This window comes from Chelmon rostratus, chromosome 8 (assembly GCF_017976325.1).
Source record: "Chelmon rostratus isolate fCheRos1 chromosome 8, fCheRos1.pri, whole genome shotgun sequence".
Lineage (NCBI taxonomy): Eukaryota > Metazoa > Chordata > Actinopteri > Chaetodontiformes > Chaetodontidae > Chelmon > Chelmon rostratus.
In genome coordinates, this window is record NC_055665.1 from 19114718 (window position 1) to 19133913 (window position 19196).

The 19196-nt window shown below is 40.9% G+C and overlaps 1 protein-coding gene across 4 annotated transcripts in view; it reads right to left on the reverse strand.

Moving 5' to 3' along the window:
• Window positions 1-19196, reverse strand: part of LOC121610494 (trafficking kinesin-binding protein 1-like) — a 49190-nt gene that overhangs the window by 22768 nt on the left and 7226 nt on the right. For 2 of the 4 annotated variants that reach the window (XM_041942632.1, XM_041942635.1), the window contains exons 1-2: window positions 8989-9166; window positions 5142-5336 (exon numbers count right to left, since the gene is read on the reverse strand). In XM_041942632.1, coding sequence (XP_041798566.1) covers window positions 5142-5336; window positions 8989-8992 — 199 coding nt within the window. In that variant the 5' untranslated portion in view covers window positions 8993-9166. Of the gene's footprint in view, window positions 1-5141; window positions 5337-8988; window positions 9167-14585; window positions 14766-19196 lie in introns of those variants that run through there. The other 2 variants (XM_041942634.1, XM_041942633.1) reach the window with 2 other exon arrangements.

The window sequence follows — 19196 nt, forward strand, 5'->3', positions numbered from 1 at the left end:
TTTCTTAAACCCCATTAAGATGTAACGCTGGCACAAAAATCCATGTCTTGTCTTTTTTTGTTTCCTGGAACTATCCCTCCACCCTATCACATCTCCTCGGGAAGAATAGTTTGCCCTCTTTCTCAGCCCCAGCCCTCTGTCCTGCTTGCCCTCCATCCAATCAGCCATTTGTTTTGAAGGCTTCTAAAAGTGCCAAAGAATATTTGGCAGGCTGCTATTGACAAGGGGTGGCTTAGAGCAGCATGCAAATCATTGGGCTAAATATAAGCCAACCTACTTCCACATCCCTCCCTTGCATATCTCAGAATAACACCAAACCAGCTGCTTTCTATTTCTGCCTCTACGCTCCACCAGAATATTCATCAGAGAAACTGTACCTCGCCTCTCATTTGGTTATTTGATCATTTTGGCATCAAGCACAGTTGTAAGATCTGTGTTTAGCAGGAAATCAAACCTGGGTTAGCTGCCATGGCTAAATAACATTGCAGATGTTTATGCTGCACATCTCACATTGGGGAGGTGCTGAGCTGTCTCAAACTGTTATGTAATAATTTCTACAGAGCATCCCTGACACACATGCACAACACAGTGCACATAACAACTACAGTAATAGACCATATTCTGTCCCTCAGTACATTAAATCTACCAAAATATGATACTGTCAAAACAAAACAAAAAGGCTGCCTTACAAGGCAAGGGAGGAGAGAGACAGACAATGGAGGAGGAAGAGTACCAACAGGCTGCTAATAAACCAACCACTGCTATAACCTGCTGTTAGTCACACATGTCACATGACCAGGGACCATCAGTCCTCCACATGTCTTGGCTGTGCGTGTGTGGGGGAAGAAATCTATAGCATCATTATCCACACAGGTTACATGCTATAGCTCTATAGCTACTGCGAGACGATACAACAAGGTGTCGTAAAAAACTGGGGTACATTACATAAATGCACATCACTGCAAATTCTACAATTAATGGGGAATTATGTAACTTTTCAGCCATCTTTTATTCATTCCACTTATTTGTTCCTCACTTTGTCACTCAGACAATCTACCTACTGCTTACATCTTCATTACATATCTCTTCTCACAATAAACTGTTTTTGCCACCTGTGACTTCTAGGAGTCTCTCTATCCACTATCTCTTTTTTTCAGCACACTTACACCCACAGCGAGTCATATAGGCTACTGTGAGGCCCTATTTTAGAAGCCACACTGACTCAGCTGCCACAGAGCACCTGCTACAACACCTACGGTATTAAGCAGTCACTGCCTGCTGCAGCTTTAATTCTGCTGTTTGTCCTGACTGTAACATTGATACTTTTCAACTGATATTTTCTCTCGTCATTATTGCCAGTCCACAAGGTCACATTCTCTGGGTGAAAACTAGTAGAAAGAAATCAGTTTAAGCTGACACCACTAGGGGTTTAGTTGAAGGACTATAAAGGCATTTTTATCTTCTTTGAGCTAAAGTACTTTATAATCCACTTTTTCTATTATGCTGACGAGAGAAATGTCAACCTATTCAGGAACGTTGTTTAATATCGACCAATCCAGCTTAATCCGGCCACTATCTCTCTTCTCTTTAGCCTCAGTGTGAGGACACATCATGAAACCTGGCCAGTGGTTACCAAACAATGTTACAACACATCCGCATGGCATTACCAAAGCATATCTCATATTTATGAACTTTGGAACAGAATTAATTGCATTGAAATTGCATCTTGGTAGGTGAGGTAGGAAGTCTGGAATCTGATTCTTTATAGCTATATTACAACTTGAGATCTGGATCCGATGCGCTGTGTAGCCAACATCATACTTGTTGTGTTGTTTCTCTCATTATCTCTACATAGCCAGTAATTCCAGTGCTATTAGTATATAGTAGTAGTAGTAGTAGAGGCAGGCTGTTGTCTTACCATCAGTACACTCTTCATAGTACCAGTCCAGTTCATAGTAGTCTGCCTTGACAAACCTCTGGCCTCTGGTATGGCCTCGTCTCTTCATCCTCACTGCTCTGACACACAGCTGTATTGTTTCCAATGTCCCAGCATACTTAGTTGTAACATCTCTGGCAAATCCAATGTCCCAGCATGCTAGGAGACAAACTAGTTACTGATTGTGTCCGTTAGTCAGTCAGTCAGTATCCAGTTCTGCTACCCCAGCACGTTATCAGCTGGTGCACGGTCATTATTGGTGACAATCTGCCCATTCTCATCATCTGTCCTCTGTGCCCCACACTCATTAGCAGCAAACTGTCAGCATATTATGCTCCATATTTATTGTGGTGCTGATGCCGTTTCTGCCTGTCATCCTGTTGAACCGTTAATTGCGTCATGAGTTGTCAGCATAAAAAACCATTGTCACTTTATTGTCCTTTTCTCCATCGTTAATTCTTCACAGCTTCAGCAATTGGACTCATCCGTGAATCTGTGCGGTCTCTCTGTCCTTTGGTCTCTGTCTGTCCTTCTTTTCTGTCCATCAGTTTCACTCCACAGCTCATTCACTCCACAGCTTTAGCAAATCTGCCAAATATTCCCTTCTCGCGCCTCCGTCCATTTATAGCTTCCTGTCAATTTATCTTCCTGTGCTCCAACCAGTTTGTCCTCGGGCTGAGTCCTTCTGAGGTCATACTATAACCACTATCTTCTCTTGTCTAACATTCGTAGCTCAGTGACAGCTCAAGCTCTACACATGGACCACCGCATCTCTTACAATGACTCAATAAACACAGACATCCAGAGAGTGAGAGAGAGCCAGCAGCAGCAGTCACGAGTTTTGCAGCAGAAATGATGCTAATCATGACACAGTGGGGAGGGCGGGGTTGGAGAAAACCTAGAGCCAATCAGAGGGCACAGTATCACTAGCTTACTCCCGCCCCCCATTCGTATGTAAGCATCTCTCCCTCCTCTCCTCTACTTTGTCCTTCTGTGTGGTTTCTATAGTAACAGGCTCAGACTCCAAGGCCTGAGGCTGAGCAGCATGTAAAAGCAGCTAGCAGGAAAGCAGTGCAGCGTCGGCAGGGGTGACGTGGCCTACCCAAAATGAATGAACACAATGGGTATTCACGGATTGGTCATTTTAGCCGGGGAGTGATGAAACAAGCACATGCACAGTGCATGGGAGACAGAACAATGTTGTGTCATCAGGACAAAAGGAAAACACTAAATAAGATCAATTTCAATGACAATATGAGCAAAATTTAATGTCAACCAGCTTGAAAGTGCTAACAGAGACTGCTGTGATGCACATTATGGAAAGCTCTTGTACAGCGCAATAGCTTCTAATACTTGCACAGTGAAGCTAACACAAGGCCAGGACCAATAGCTATCAGGCTAATGACAGACTCACAAACTGATGCTTACTAAGACCAAGCTGGTTTTAATACTATGTATTAAACTCCAGCTAATGCAGTGACTTGCACAGTTTAATGCTCACAAGCTAGAGGGGTCATATAACTGATTTTACTTGTGTCAAGCAGTGGAGTTGCATCAACCCCTGGGAACAGATTCAGTTACATTTCATCACTTCTTATTATTGAACAAATATATGGCCACTACTGCATGACAATGGCCTGCATCCATTTTTCGTATCAAAAGAAATAATGCACATATTGACAAATATCATGTTTGGGTAAGTTTGCAGTTGCTACACCAAGAAAAGATGAAATAATCCCAAAAGAAGAAAAAATACTATCTATATAAATACAGATGTCAAATAAAAAAAAAGAAAAGAAGGCTAAATATGTCTTTTAAAAGTGGTACTCCATATCCACGATGCATTAACTGTTATTTTTCTGTATACTTGTCAATACTGACACAGCAGCTACATTATAGCTAGAATAGCTATGGGAAGACCATCAATCAGACAGCTTGTCTAGTTAGTGGGACACAGCATGAAACTGCTCTCCATTGGTCAGTTCCCTCCATGCCATCACATCCTCAAACATGTGTCCATCTCATGCTGCAGCTTACATACTTAAATAAACCAACGACTGCTTGGGAGATATAACACAAGTAGGCATAAATAAATGCATACATAACATCTGCTACTGTATATGGTTGCTTTATGATGGTTCGTATTTGTAGCTCCAGTGAAACACGGCTTTATTCGTGGCCCTAAGGGTGTCAATATCCGGCCATCTGTTTGAGGCAATAATGAGGAGCAACATGCCTCAAGCCAGGTGGGGGATAACTGGGGAAAATGTGAGGCGAATACAGTTGATAATAAAGTAAAAAAGCTTTATTATGTTGAATGCTGAGCATAACACCCCTTGCTGAGTATCTTGTACTGTTTCTTATGTAACATGACCTTGTCACTGCCCCTCAGCCTGGCTGGCTATGATGAATGTCAAGGCTAAAGTGACCATGTCGGCGTAGGGCATGAAGGTGACGTTACAGTTCTTGGTTAAGCCTATTCATAACACACTAGATCTATTTTTAGAAACTGTTTTTTTTACCCTGAGTCACAGTTCAAGCAGACTTGAATTAGAACTGAATTATTGATGGTAAAAAACCCACTCTACGTTCCCTTGGTTTGCCATGTGCAGTGTGTGGACGTGTATCTTTACATAGACGTCAACCACAGGGCAGCTCTCACTGTGATAAGAGCAGACACGTGCATACATACACAACAGAGGGCTGAGTGCAAGAGAAAGTGCTACATCAACCAGCAGAGAGAGCGAGAGAGACGCATCAGGTATGTTTGTTGTGGCAACCATGGCCAGCTGTCGCACCCACACTGATGGGCAGATGGCCATCTCTCTCTCTATGATTCCTACTCATTCAAGGTCAGTATGAATCTTAAATACTTCACCTCTCAATCTTAGATTTTCACTGTCACCCTCTAATAACAGCTTCTAAAAGCTTAAATCCAAAAATCTTATTTTCTGTCCCTAGTGTTTGACATAAGTTTGTTGTTGATAATATTTAAGAAGAGGGCAGTAATACCAAGCACAACAGGTCTTGGTTTGTCTGATGTGGGATCACAAAACACTTAAATCCTATGATTATTGCTTTAACAGAATTACTTTTCTGTATTAGAGAGTCAAATTCTTGTACCATCATCATGTTATCCAGAAGAAAACTGGACACTGTATGTTTACACTAAATCATCTAAAACAACAGTATGTGATGAACTTACAGAAGTATTTCAGGGTCTCCTCTATCTGTTCATTGGTCAGGTCGAGGGCAGAGTCGTGGTCCACCAGTGGCGTGTGCAGCCAATCATCTTGCTCATAGCCGAAGATGGTGTCGGCCCTCAGCTTGTAGACTGGCAGCTGTTCCTCCAATAAGCTGATAATCTCAAGCTCCGGCAAATCAGTATTGTTACACACATCTGCACAGAGAGAAAGATAGAAGCTGTACAGTATTTGTTCTTTTCTGAGGCAACATGTATTGTTAAAGTCATGATATACAGTATAAACATTACATAATTGCAGCAGAGAGAGATAATACTGTCTTCAGCAGGGATAAAGATTTATGATGGCAGCAAGCCAAAAATGTCATCTCTGGGTTATTTGAAACAATTTAGATTAGAGGTCCTCTCCTCATTCATAATCCATCCAAACAACATTTCATCTGTCCATTAAGAACTGAAAGCAAAGGATGCCCTCTAGTGGTAACTTTAGGAACTACCCCCTGCTCCTCGCATCAACTGTGAAAATGGAGGCCAAATGAGGGTCAGGTTCATTTGTGTCAGTTTGCATCCTAAGTTAAATTAATCAAATGCTAACTTGGGTCAGAGCTGTACAGTTCATCCCCTTTGGCTGTTAGATTACAACACATGTAAATAAAATCCTGTCTGTTGTGCCACAACCTTCTCTGTCACACTGATTTCCCAGCCTATATTATTTACACCCATACTCAAAACCCCAGAAGATAGTAATGTCTCCTTTGTGTATATATTAGGGTTTGTCAAATTCCACCATATATACTTCTCCAATATCTGTGTAGCTAGCTGATCAAGAGTCAATAATTATCTCAAATCACTTCAGAACAGCAAATGCACAAGACTATTCTATTGTCTAAGAAAAGATGAATAGATAAAACAAGGATAGACACTTGAAGAATGAACAAGTAAAGGCAGTCTTTTAAACATTCTCACATAAGAACAACTACAGAGAAAATGTACTATTCACACTAATAAACAGCTTTATTCCCGATGGCAGTAAAAAGATAATAAAAGACCTGCAACCATTTATAGATCACAAGAAGTCTTCTTTGACATGGCAGCTAAACCGGTCTACAAACTTTCTGCACCTCCTCAACAAAGTCAACAGCAGCCTTCTCCTGAAAACCACTGAGTCAACCAGAGAACCACATTTGTGTGCTGCTGTAGAAAACGACATAATCTTACCTAAGCGTTCAGCTATGTGCCTCCCTGTTTACACATCAGTTTCGTGTGCTATTAAAAGGGGTCATCCGTTTAGGACTCCATTAGAGTGCACAGTCTCTGTTCACACAGAATTTAGGTTTGAGTCACTTTTTCTACAGCAATGTGGAATTGAGAAGCTCTTGGATCGACAGAAGTGGCGTACACAAGAGAATTAACATACAGTAAAAAAAAAGTCCTTTGTTTCTCAGCCTCCCTCTATTTCTGGCTCTGTCACTCCCCTCCGCTGTCTGTCTCTCCCTCTGTCTGTCTGTCTGTCTGTCCGTCTACATGCATGTCTCTCTAACAATGCTGTCTCTCACAGTTTGCTAATCCAGACTGAATGACTGACTGTGCTGAAAAGGGGGAAACACACACACCGAGTCGTCTTTCCATCACTGTTGGGGACATTACATAGACTTACATTCATTTCATGGAGGTTTACTCTAACCATAACAGTAAGAACTACTTTCTTAACCCTAATCCCAACTCTAACCCTAACCTTAACCTACACCTAATCCAAGTCTTCACCCTAAAATTTAATGATTTTTGTTATGAGGATGTGAACTTGTCCTCATAAGGAAGATAAGTCCCCACAATGTGACTGTATACATTTTTTACACACACACACACACACACACAGAGCAGCTGGGGAATCATTCAGTAAGCACAGCCAATGAGGTTTCAACACAGAAGTAAGTACTGATTTGCAATTCTTTCCAATGCCATTAGACGTTTTTACTTATTTGTGCCACTGTAGAATAGTGTGATGATTCTCAGATAGAGACTTTTGGTAAAATACATTTGGTTTTAATCTTTCTTTCACGTTATCACTTTTCTTACTAGGCAAAAAATACAGTATCGCGGCAGATCGACAGCTCCAAAAATGTTTGACCTGAATTTTATTTCTGTTTCCTAGTCATTGTTTTTTTTCTTTTTTACTCAGCTTCTCTAAGATTTCAATTTGTGTGCCTGTGAAGCCAGGAGGCATATAAAGTCTATACTCTCTGGTTAGAATCACAAGATTTCTCTTCTGTACTGATATGAAATATGACCACTGCAGCTCCTAAAATGAGTACTGATAGGATGTGGATGAGGATAATAATAGCGCGCACCATTCTGTGCTGTGTGTGCTGACAAAAGGTCAATGGAGACAGTAAAAAGTGTGTGTATGTGTGTCCATGTGTATGTTGAATTTGGTAAAACAAACAGGAGATATATATATATATATATATATATATATATACACACACACACACACACACACAATTTCAGTTCTCTAACAAAAACTGTTTCTAAATAAGTTGCAAAAAGTCTGAAAAAGTTTGCCGGGATTTTTCAAAATACAAGGCAACAGAGCGTACATGCTAAGCGTTGGTGACCTCTGTTCCCTATTGCTGTTGCTCAGAGCGTCCTTACAGACAATGAACTGTATCACATGATATCTTTCACAGACTACCAGTAATGAGCAACACAAGAACTATATCTAACACTGTACAGAAACCATTTAAAGGTTTAAACTGAACTTGACTTTTCCATTATATTTGGGATCAGTGAACACACAGTTGATAGCATGTGACCAATAGAAGTCCAACTTTTATATGTAAATATAGACTGCTGGCACACAGAACACAACCTGCAGGGTCACATCAACATTAGCTGAAGCAAGTGCCTACCAGAGCACGAATGTTCAAGTTCAAATGCAAGAACAGGCCGCTCTCTCACTGTCAGACTGAGCAGTAAACACACCAACATGTGCAGAGGGCACAGAGTCAGAAAGGCAGAGAGTGTCAAAAACAGATCATTCTGTAGGCTACTGAAACAAGCAGACAAGAATGGACAATTTGACAGATCCAAAAACAGGCAGAATTTGGTCCAACTATGGCAAAACAAAATAATTACAGATCAAGCAGATACACTAGTGTTAAAACAGAACTTGCTTACTGCCGCAGGTACCAACACTGCATGTATACTATAACTAAGTGTAATATCACTGGACTGAGACCCACAATTAGGTCATCAAAGAGAAGAGGGGTACGCAAGCACATGGGCTGCATTCAACCCTGCCACACACAGTAGATGGTGTGGATAAGATTTTAGAAATGTTGCCAAGCAGAATAGGACAAATCCAAGTGCAAAGCCTCTCATGTCAAACATGGCTGCCTCCTGTAGGCTAGTGCAGTACAGTATTGCCACTTGTGGCCAAATAACAGTGAAAGAGCCAAGCTGACAATGTTTGTACAATGTATTGTACAAGCTTTTAACCTTTCAGAACAATTCCTTTAACTGTTGGAATGGAGACAACTTACAATGCAAGGTTTAAAGTTTGTATTTTTCAAGCTAAGGTCTGAAAAAGTTAAACAGTTAACTTGGAAGGCAAATCCCTGAAGCTCCCTTCACCAGAGGAAAGAGAGAGAGAGAGAGAGAGAGAGAGAGAGAGAAAACAACTGACTGATTCACAGAGAGACAGGAAGACTGACCGAAAGACAAACAAAGGAAAGATATAGAGATAGCGGTAGGGAGAGAAACGCTATCCAGATGTTAGCCAGGCAGTCATAAACTTGACTAGAGACCAGCTGAAACTGGCAGAAAACCATGCCGTGCACAGTGTACTCACTCATGGTGCCTGAAGCCCGACAACCACCAACTCTCCTGCCCTCCAATCACATTTTCCACTGGACCAGGAGAGGGCAAGGACGAAAGAAATAACACAGAGAGGAGAGAGAGAGAGCGTTGGGAAGGTGAGAGACAGGAAGAACGAGAAAGAGAGGGTGCTAAAAGTTTTAGAGGACGACACCGGGTGTAAGAGACAGCAGAGAAAGAGAGGAGAAGAGGGAGGGAGGAAGGGAGGAGTGAAGAGGAGAAGAGACCCAAGCCAAACTGGTTCGTAATGCCTGACATGCCAATGACGGCACATGGACCGCCCCCTCATTTGCCCACCCCTCCTCACTCTGACAGCCAACAGACCCAGCTGGACTCTTCCTACAAGCTGCACTAACTAGAAACACTTTCTGTCCTGCTCCAGTGTAAACACATTGTAGGTTACAGAAGTCCTGAAGCTGTTCCCACTGTTTTACTGCTGGTTTTTCAAGCTGCCCCTGCAGACAGTTCCTCTGTATTAAACTCTCACAAGGAGAGACAGAGACCTGAAGAAAAATACTATATAAGTAAGGAGAGTATACACACGTATAAAACATGCACAACCATCAGAGGAAAAAGTCATGGAACAGATTTAGCCCAGCTGCATCAGCAAGCATGGCCTGTACAACATGAGCAAAGCTGCAGCAGGGGAACAGCCAAAAACTCACTCAGGGTGCTTTTCATGTAATCCCACAGATCCCAGCGTGTTTGGCACTGAATGGCACCTGATATGAGTGAATCTGTTCCTAAGCTTGTGTATAAAGGTCTTACACTAATCAGTTTATAATTACTCGTTGCTAAATGTCCTGTAAATTTGACTGGTTAGGGTGTTTAACAAGTAGCTTAGACACAAGCAGCACTAGGAAGCAAGGGATCAATGATCAGAGGTTTTATTTAAGAAATGTTTCTACCAGTTTATAATAACAATTCTGAACAAAATGCACCACCACTGGTGACTTGATGTTGAACCAATCCAGAGAAACAATCTGACTCTGGATAAAAAGTTTATTTAGCATCTCTCTCCTCTGGGTTTTTCAGGTGCTTAGTGGACGTTTTTAATGTGCGTATTTCATCAGCATCACTTTTTGATGTTAACTGATTTCGTTTCTGAAAAGTTATATTTTGGATAGTTTGAATTCAGCATTGGTATGTATTTTCGGGAAAGAGCTGGTGCATGACTTGGGCAAAACTATAATCTACTAACACTTAGAAGCAGTTTTCCCCCGTTGAAGCCATTCAACCAAACGCGTCAATGCTGTTCTCACGGAGCCTGCAGCATAACTCTGTCCAGAATTAGACTGGGCTACAGTTGAAAGCCGCTGCTGGTCACAGAGCGTACGCACATACAAGAGAGTCCGTCAACGTGGTCAAATATCACTGGCAACTGACAAGACCTATGCACTGAACCAAGGTGTTCAAATGTCACCAACCCTGTAAATCTCGCTGTCGAGTAGTATGTATCACAAATCCTAGAGGGGGGGGTTTGAGATAAATACTACTCAATCTGCCTTTAAGTGTGCGCTATATTTAGAATATTTTCCCTGTTTGACCTTGCTGTCAAACTACCCTTTCCAATGGTCCATCTGTGCTTTCTTTAAAGCCACCAAACACCTTGAACAAAAACAACAATTTTACCTGGTAGAACACAGGTATTGCTGGACTACCCCTGCCTCAATTAGTTACCTTGTTTGTGTTATGGTGTGACTTCAGTGTTTTTAAGGGTTAGTTCGGATACCCCGAAGTCGCACAATAACAAACTAGCCGACTGCGGCAGTGGTAGACCGGCAACTCCTGTGTTCTGTGAGGTAAAATTACTGTTTTGTCAAAGAAGTTTGGTGGCTTTGGAGAGAGTGACATAACAGCTTCAGTGTCCCTTCGGAAAGGACTGGCTGACGGCAAGTGAAGCAGTGAAAATATTCTACATACAGCCTACACTTTTAGGTGGCAAAAATATGTTTTGCTGCTGACTTTGTCCAGCTAACTACACTGATGTACTGCTGCTTCTCCAAACTGTGGGTATGCTGACCACGATATACTGTAGATAATATACTGACTGGATAATACCTCATATAATCCCACTTCAAAAACAAAACTATGCCTTTAAATTCTGATAAAAAAAAATATGAATGGAATATCAGGGAGGGAGGCAGTTTTACTGGAGGAATTGTAATTTAATCCTTCTGGTATCCAAAGAGTTAAGTTTGAGTTATATTTTTGATAACTATAATATGACTACTGAGTAGCAAGTTGAAAAAGATATTTTCTTATTCTTCAAATAACACAGATGCAAGAGCTGGAAACAAGTAAGGAGGCATGGACATGACAGAACATGTGGCCGTGTCAGATATGAAAGCATGCAACGTCACATGCCAACAACTCTCCTTTTATGAGCCTGACAAATGAGCCAGAACAACAAAGAGAAAATGGTAAGTTAATGTGTGTGTCTTACATCTGACAGAGCCCAAGTTCACTCAAATTCTAACAAATGGCTACCCTCCTCCAATAAAGTCGATAACACTTCCATTGGGTCAATAGTCACTTGGCCCTGTCTCTGTGTGTAAATGTGTGTGAGATAATGCAAACAGTGACCAAGAACCAAGAACATTACAGTACAATGGATGTTTTCACATGCCGTGACTGGATCAGAGTCAAGAGAGCAGACTCAGCAATTTGGATTCTACTCTGTTCGTCCACTTACATAACTTCACTCAAGTTCTCTGTCCTCCGTCTCCTGCCCGTTTGTTCCTGATCTCACTCTTTTCACCAAGCATCCCATAATTTCAGTTACTCAACTCTTTACATCACTGCTGGCTGGTAACCACGGAGAATTAACCTCACGCCCAGGAACTGCCCCATGGCAATGAGCTGCTCTATTCAGCTCTTTGTGTTCATTCATCCTCTAGACTCAGTGAAATTATACACACATACACACTCCCGCACAAACTCCCTCTTGGCAAGGAAGTATTCAACTAGAGACTCAGGCAGGGAGATGTGCCAGACAGAGGGAAGAGGGATGAGCATCAGGGACAGGAGGAAGAAAGAATTTAAAATGTAACACATTACACATCTAAGTTTGAATGGAAAGTTACGTTTGTTATCACACCAGCAGATGGCAGCACTGACCTGACCTCCTCAACTGTCCCGCCCTTGAATGACTTCAGTGTTGAAGACACATGACTTCAGTAGATATTACCACAACATTTGTATGTCATTTCACTATTTGATTCAGAAAAACACACAAATTACAAATTGCATTGTTAGGTGTTACACTCACATGTTACCAATCTGTTTCTGGTCAGTTTTTCTGACTGATTGCACGGTAAATCAAAATTTTTAAATTTTCTATTTCTTTTCAATCTTTGACATTCCAAAATAAAAGTATTTAGAGGCCCTGGGATATGAGATTAAGAACAAAGATAAAAAAACAAACAGCGTTAAGATGTGAAATAACAAGCAACGCTTGTGACCTGGGATCTAAATTTAGCCTCAGCACTGGAGAAAGAGAAACGTGAAACAGTGGCTGCAATGCAATGTTGTTTTTTCTCTAGGGTGCTTATTTTGTGATCAATCAATTTAGTTTAATGTTCTCCAACACTGACAAACATCTTATGTTGTAATACAACACAGTACGATAAACAAGGTCATACATCCTGTAAAGTTTCTCTGACACCTGTCACAGTTTCAACTAAATTGGAACTAATAAGCTTCAAATAAGTTTTGCATGGCTACTGTAACTGACTACATTATACTGCACTCAGCAGTGTTCTTCTTACTTTGTCCACCACCTGCTTACCTAAGAATGGTTGAGGAGCATGCATTAGGAAGCAGCCATTAATGTACTGATCAAGTCACCGTAAGTTAGCACCTCCTCCCAAAACAGGGACCTCACAGATCTACAAGTACACACAACACTCAGCAACTGATTCTCCTAGAGAAGCATACCATTGCAGCGCAGCCCTGGGATATCAGTGATTCTTTTCCCAAAACTATATGTAGTAAGTAAGCAGCAACAACCACAGTTGAGTGGTGAAGCCAGTGCGGAAGTATATTAAAATGAAGTTGCCCCCAAGAAGTCAGTACACCACGGCAGCTGTAGTAGATGGTAAGTATCAGCCCTGCAAGATTATTATCTGTGTCAACCTTCACTATGCTGGTGCACACCACACATGGGTTTTCTCTCTCCAATTGGTGATCTGGCAACTCTGCAATGCCTACACTTGTGAATAGTTATTTGTCTGTATGTGTTTGCCCTGTAATAGACTGATGCCATTTCCAGGGGGTAAACGGACTCTTTCCCAATGTATGTATAGGGTAGGCTCCAGGCCTGCAAGACCCTGTGAAAGGATACGCTGGTTTGGAAACTGTATAGATGGATGGGTGAACAGTGGAGCCAAGTTTCTGAGTGTACAAGTTGAGAAAGTTCATCTGAGGCTCCACATATCTTTCTTCATGGCTGTTACAGGGTACGATTAAGGGACTTTGGTGATAATACAAGGAACTGAGATAATAGTCATGGGTAGGAGGGTGTGTACTCTATAGGAAAATACAGGAGCGCCCTGTTCCTCTTGTTTGTGTGTATAAGGAACTGCCACAGTCTGCTGAACTGGCTCTGTAGTCTGGTGCTGTACTAGTGCTTGCCCACCCTTATGGCCTTGTTGAAGTGGCTTTTGGCCAGCTCCTTTTCTCCTCTGCTGGGGCCATTCCTTACTGTTCCTCAGGGTCCTTTGCTCCTTAATGAACAAAGAGTGAAGTTTCATCACAAGAGACACAAGATGGTGTGTTCATCACTCATCACTTGGTATAATGGCAATGCATTGTAGACTGCAGCGAGTCTCAGCTCTGTCCAATCATAAAACTATGATTCTAAAAGATTTGTCTGTCATCAGTTTTTTTCCCCAGGTTGGGACAGTCTAGACTGCTGCAAAAAACGTTAAAATCAATGTCAATTAATATTTCATGTGTCACCACTTTAGTTGTTAAAAGCGTCTGCCAGATACTTGGTCCAGACGGACGCATTCGGACTGTAAAGAGATAGGAGCTGCAGCACAGCACAACTACATTCTGACCACTGGAGACGAGACATTAGTGTCTCTGCTCCCTCGGAGAGAAGGATGAGTAGTTAGAAAAAAGAGGAGGGGAGATGAGTGAAAGAGTTGACAGAGACAGTCCACTGGGAGCTCTTTACACAGGCTGGCTTCTATACAGGGCTGAGGTCCCCTGGAGCTGCTTCACTGACAGGATGTGACATTAGAAAGGGGTCAAAGAGAGGGACTGTTTCTCACAGCTTTACATGCCCCACTCTCACACACCATCTTCCTCAGCCTACAGCATTCTTTCAGCATATTCCAAAACGTATTACAAATTGGGGCGCTGTTACTACTGTAAACCTTTAATTAGGTTCACTCTGATGTAGACGTTCTTTGATACATATGCTATTTTATCGGCACAGATGGACAATTCAATGGAGTGCTTTTGTGACAGGTGAATTATGTATTTATGCATCTAGTGCTGATTCAACACTGCCAAATGGATTCCAGTAAGTTTGGTCTACCTAACCTATGCATGCAACATTACCAGTAATGGTCTCTGCATCTCTGTAGGTGGCTGTGAGCTCCTGGAGTGCAGCTGACAGACTTGCTTCACTGACATACTCCTCCTCTTCCTCCTCTTCATTGACCAATCGGAACCCTGGGTCACGGAGCCTAGTTGTGTGTTTGGGAGACTGTGTAGGGGGCGGGGCAGAGGAACAGGTGTGGGGAGGCGAAGTCTTCGGGTCCAGCTTGGCGCTGAGTGGTTACCGATTGAAAACACAACCAGCCATGGACAAAACTTGGAATGGGACAAAGCCAAATTAGATTTGTCTTTGGTGCATTACTGGACTGGAGCGGACAAAACAGGTCAGCTTGTGTACAGGGGAGGAGGGAGTAGCAGAACCAGAACCACAGACTTGAGGTTATTCAATGCATACCTGAAAGAGAAAGGAAAGACACAGGAGGAGAAGACTTAATTTGCATTTACAAAAAATTTTCAAAATATGCATAGCATAAAACACCATGATAACAAAAATAACAACAATAATAATAAAGTTTATCGGATAGAAATCCATTATGAGTTTGGGTTTATGAGCTGAAATTCTTTATAGTTTAACATGTACGAACATGTTCCTTGATTTAATTGAGACGACCCTCTCTCTTTTTCTTACTCACATTAGGCTGAACAGTAGTATTTATAGGCATGGTGTCACACTCATCTGCATGTCGGCTGACTGGTTCATAAGCAGAGCACGTGCTAAAGTGTAGATAATTATAGACAAGACCTCACTGTGTTAATAATTCATTAGGTGCATAATCTATACAATCCAAAACAACATCCCTGTAATAAATCATATCTTTGAAAACTTACAATGTTCTGCGTTTAATGACATGTGTCAGAAAGATGTCAAGTCTACTCTATTATCTTTGGGGGTAATAACGGGAGGTATTTGCGGCACTGGATTGAAGTGCATTAGACTGAGTGTCAACTAGGGCTGCAACTAATGATTATTTTCATTATTGATTAACTTGCCAATAATTTGTTTAATAGTTTCAACCTTTGTCCGTAAAATGTCAAAAAAAAACAATGAAAAATGCCCATCACAACTTCCCTGAGTCCAAGGTGAAAATGTTAAAATGTCTTGTTCTGTTTAAACACTCTAAAACCCAAAGATATTCAGTTTATGATGATTTGGATTCGTTTGAGAGCCTGGAACTTTGGGATTTGTTCAGTTGAAAAATGATTGAAACAATTAATCAGTTATCAAAATAATAGTTTCATAGTCTATGATCTTTCTGTCAATCAACTAATTTTTAATCATTACAGCTCTACTTTCAGACTCTTAAAAAGGGATGGACACTTCTCAACACTTCTCTGACACACAGACAAATAACACCAGCTTCACAAACATATTATGGCATTATTGCAGAACTGTTGTATTGTACAGGTGGCAGGTGCCCCATATAAACTCTTAACTCAGTCTATTTTTGAATATAATAGAATAGCAAAAGAGAGGATGCAATAAGAAGCAACTGAATGTAGTCACCTAAAGCACATAAGCATCAAATTAATGCTGTTGATCTAATGAAGCATACAATTCAAGAGCAATAAAAACATTGTACAGATATAGAATATAGCTGTATAATTGTCTTTGGAACTAAGTTTAGTGAATAGCTCAATCACTGGGTGATTACTTAGTAGGACATCTATATTAACTACACTCTCTAAATACTGCAAGTGAGACTCAATGAGAAGAACTACCAAAAAGCAAATATATGTTAAAGATAAAAGAAAAAAATCCTGGTTGACAAGCTAAAAGGCGGACAACAGTACAACACAATCATATCACTCAGCAGGCTGCCAGCCAAGCAATGAAGAGGAACTTTCTATTAATAGTCAGGTCTTCAAACCACACACACACACACACTTCAAGACAAGCTGCTTGATATGCACACCTCGACTCGCTTTCTATCATGATTAAAAACACAGCAGTGGTTTCGTTGCACCACACCCTCCTCTCCTGTCTGCTACTTTCTATATGCACCATCTACCTCGCAGCTGTACATCTCGATTTCTCACAATTTTCTTTTTCCACCACTGCCTCCTTTTCAGACAAGATATTGAGTCAGATCCCGTTGCCTTATGGGAAAAACTATTTAGGTCACACAGTTTCCATAATTTAGGACATCCAAATGCCCAAACATTGTTGCTAATGACAACAAACCATACAGTCACTGCAGAACATATGACAGGCTGCAATGTTTCTACTATAAATGAGATTTTTCTGGATGTGAAAATCTAATCAGACTGCAAAGTAAATGTTTTTTTCTTCATACCACTCCAAACCCTTTTCAGAATCACAGAAGGTGACTAATAATGTACACGAGAAATAATGAAAAGTGTTTCCAAGGCTTTAAAACAGAACCACTTCATAGCCAGTTCCCTGAATGAATGACGTCATTATAACTACAGTAACGCTGACCAAACAGTAATATATTTCCAAGTTAAAGTTCAACAGTACCAGGATCAACAGTACTAGGATCTTATGTGTTATGGCCATAACAGTCTCACCCTGTACATGCCTCCAGCAGGGCTCACACTGACAGGGTTGGCTTGAGTTTTGAGGAAGTGGAAGATTTCTATGGGCTGATGGAGCTCAACAAGAACACAATAGTAACTGTAATTCCTCTCCAGGGGACAAGGTGTGGTTTTCCACTTTCTTTCAGTTTATATTCTTGACATTCCAATTTTAAGCTTTTGCAGTGTTGGTTCAGTGCATGTTCAGTTTTACATGCAATGACTAGCCCAAAAAGGCGCATGTTGTGCTTCTGGCCAATGCAACTTATTTCTTAATGAGAAAAGGGCATAGACATACACAAACTACATTTAGCAGGCGATGTTATCCGCAGGAAGAGCTACTTGCAACCAGAGGACCTGTATTTAGGCCACTGGCGTCCTCACTGCTGATACCAAATCTAATTCTAATCAAAAATTCAAATGAATGGCTTGTTGCAGGTCCTAAGGGTATAGTAGGCTTTTATTGTTTGATTTCATTTTAGCTTTCGGCTCTGTTGTTATTGTTATGATCAAATCATTAGAAAGCAAGTCACTAATTACAGTCCCAATTGCTCTTAATGATCCCCAAAAGTACTGTATGGCCTTTACTGTACAGGCAGTGTGTTGATTCTCAGTCCATTGTCGAGGAGAACACTGTCAAACAATGATGAATCCCTCCCACTGATGATTTCTCAATGCATGCTGTTAATCAGTTACCCCTGACTGTTCTTTACACTGCAACAATATGGACATTACAACACAGGCCACAAGTATTCATTCTCAGCTCCTACAAGAAACCAGAGTTGCATCAGACAAACCTCTATCACTAACAACACTTAAAACTCCTTCCATCCACACCTAACATCAACCATAAAAGACAGCTCAGTGGCTCAGAGTGTTTTGCTGTTGCGACCTGACCTCCTTAAGACCTTTAGGTCATAAGACCTTGTCACCTCCCTTAAACTGTAGATGCACACAAGCAGCACACATAGCTTAAACAGGCTAATGTCCATTTTCAAACATATTTTCAACATCTGCAGTGTATTTTGAGTGAGTTTCCACGACCAATACGAAACATAACCGGTGTATAAAGACTAGTCCACTTGAGTGAGGTTCTACTGTTAATGCAAACTCCAGGAAAATTATATATACTCATATCCTTACTCAAATGATGGACACATGCAAAAATGTCCCGCGATGTCATGCTACTGTCACACACTCACAAATAAGCTGCAATACATACACACAGAAAACACATGCCAAAACGCAAGCACATAATAATACACAAATGTTATGTCTTATGAGGAGAAACTCAGCCTTTCAACACAAACACAAGTTTTAATATGTCAACCCTACAGCAATAATCACAACAGTATGCTTGATGCTCTGTGGCAGATGTGACAGCAGCACCTTAACCCACAATAGTACTGAGGTGTGTGTGCTTGTGTGTCCTCCTCTATACTAACATGCAAATCCTCCCAATACTGTATGCAAAAATAGCTCCACAGTTTCTTAACACCGAACACAGATTTAATCAAAAAAGCACCACATTTAATGTAATAATATAAATTAAGAGTATAATGAAAAGTGTAGAGAAAGACAAATAGATGATAGATTTTAAAATAGGATGTTGCCATATTAAATTGTAGATTTTTTTGCTAGGATCTGTCCTTGTAGAGCTGCTCAGTGCTGAACAGCAGCAGTTCCACATTTATTCCTTTTTCCAGGATTAAGATTAATCCTCACTTGATTAATCCTCACTGACTGTTTTGTAAAATATAATTCTTACTAAAAAAAACAAACAAACAAAACTATCTTGGCTGCAAATTCGGTGACTAAATGTTTGATATTACGCAATACCCACAATGTACCATCTGTTGTTCAACTGCCAGTCAACTGTAAGAAACTATCCTACACAGAATTATGTGTGGTTATTTTGGTTAATCATACACTGTATATATACTGTATATACAAAGCAATTATCTATCTAGTGATCACTCATGAACACACCCTACTGCACTTTCCCAATTAGACCACGGCTGAATGTCTGTTAATCCACAAACCTTTGCTACAGTTTGCAGCTGGTTTCCCTGAATG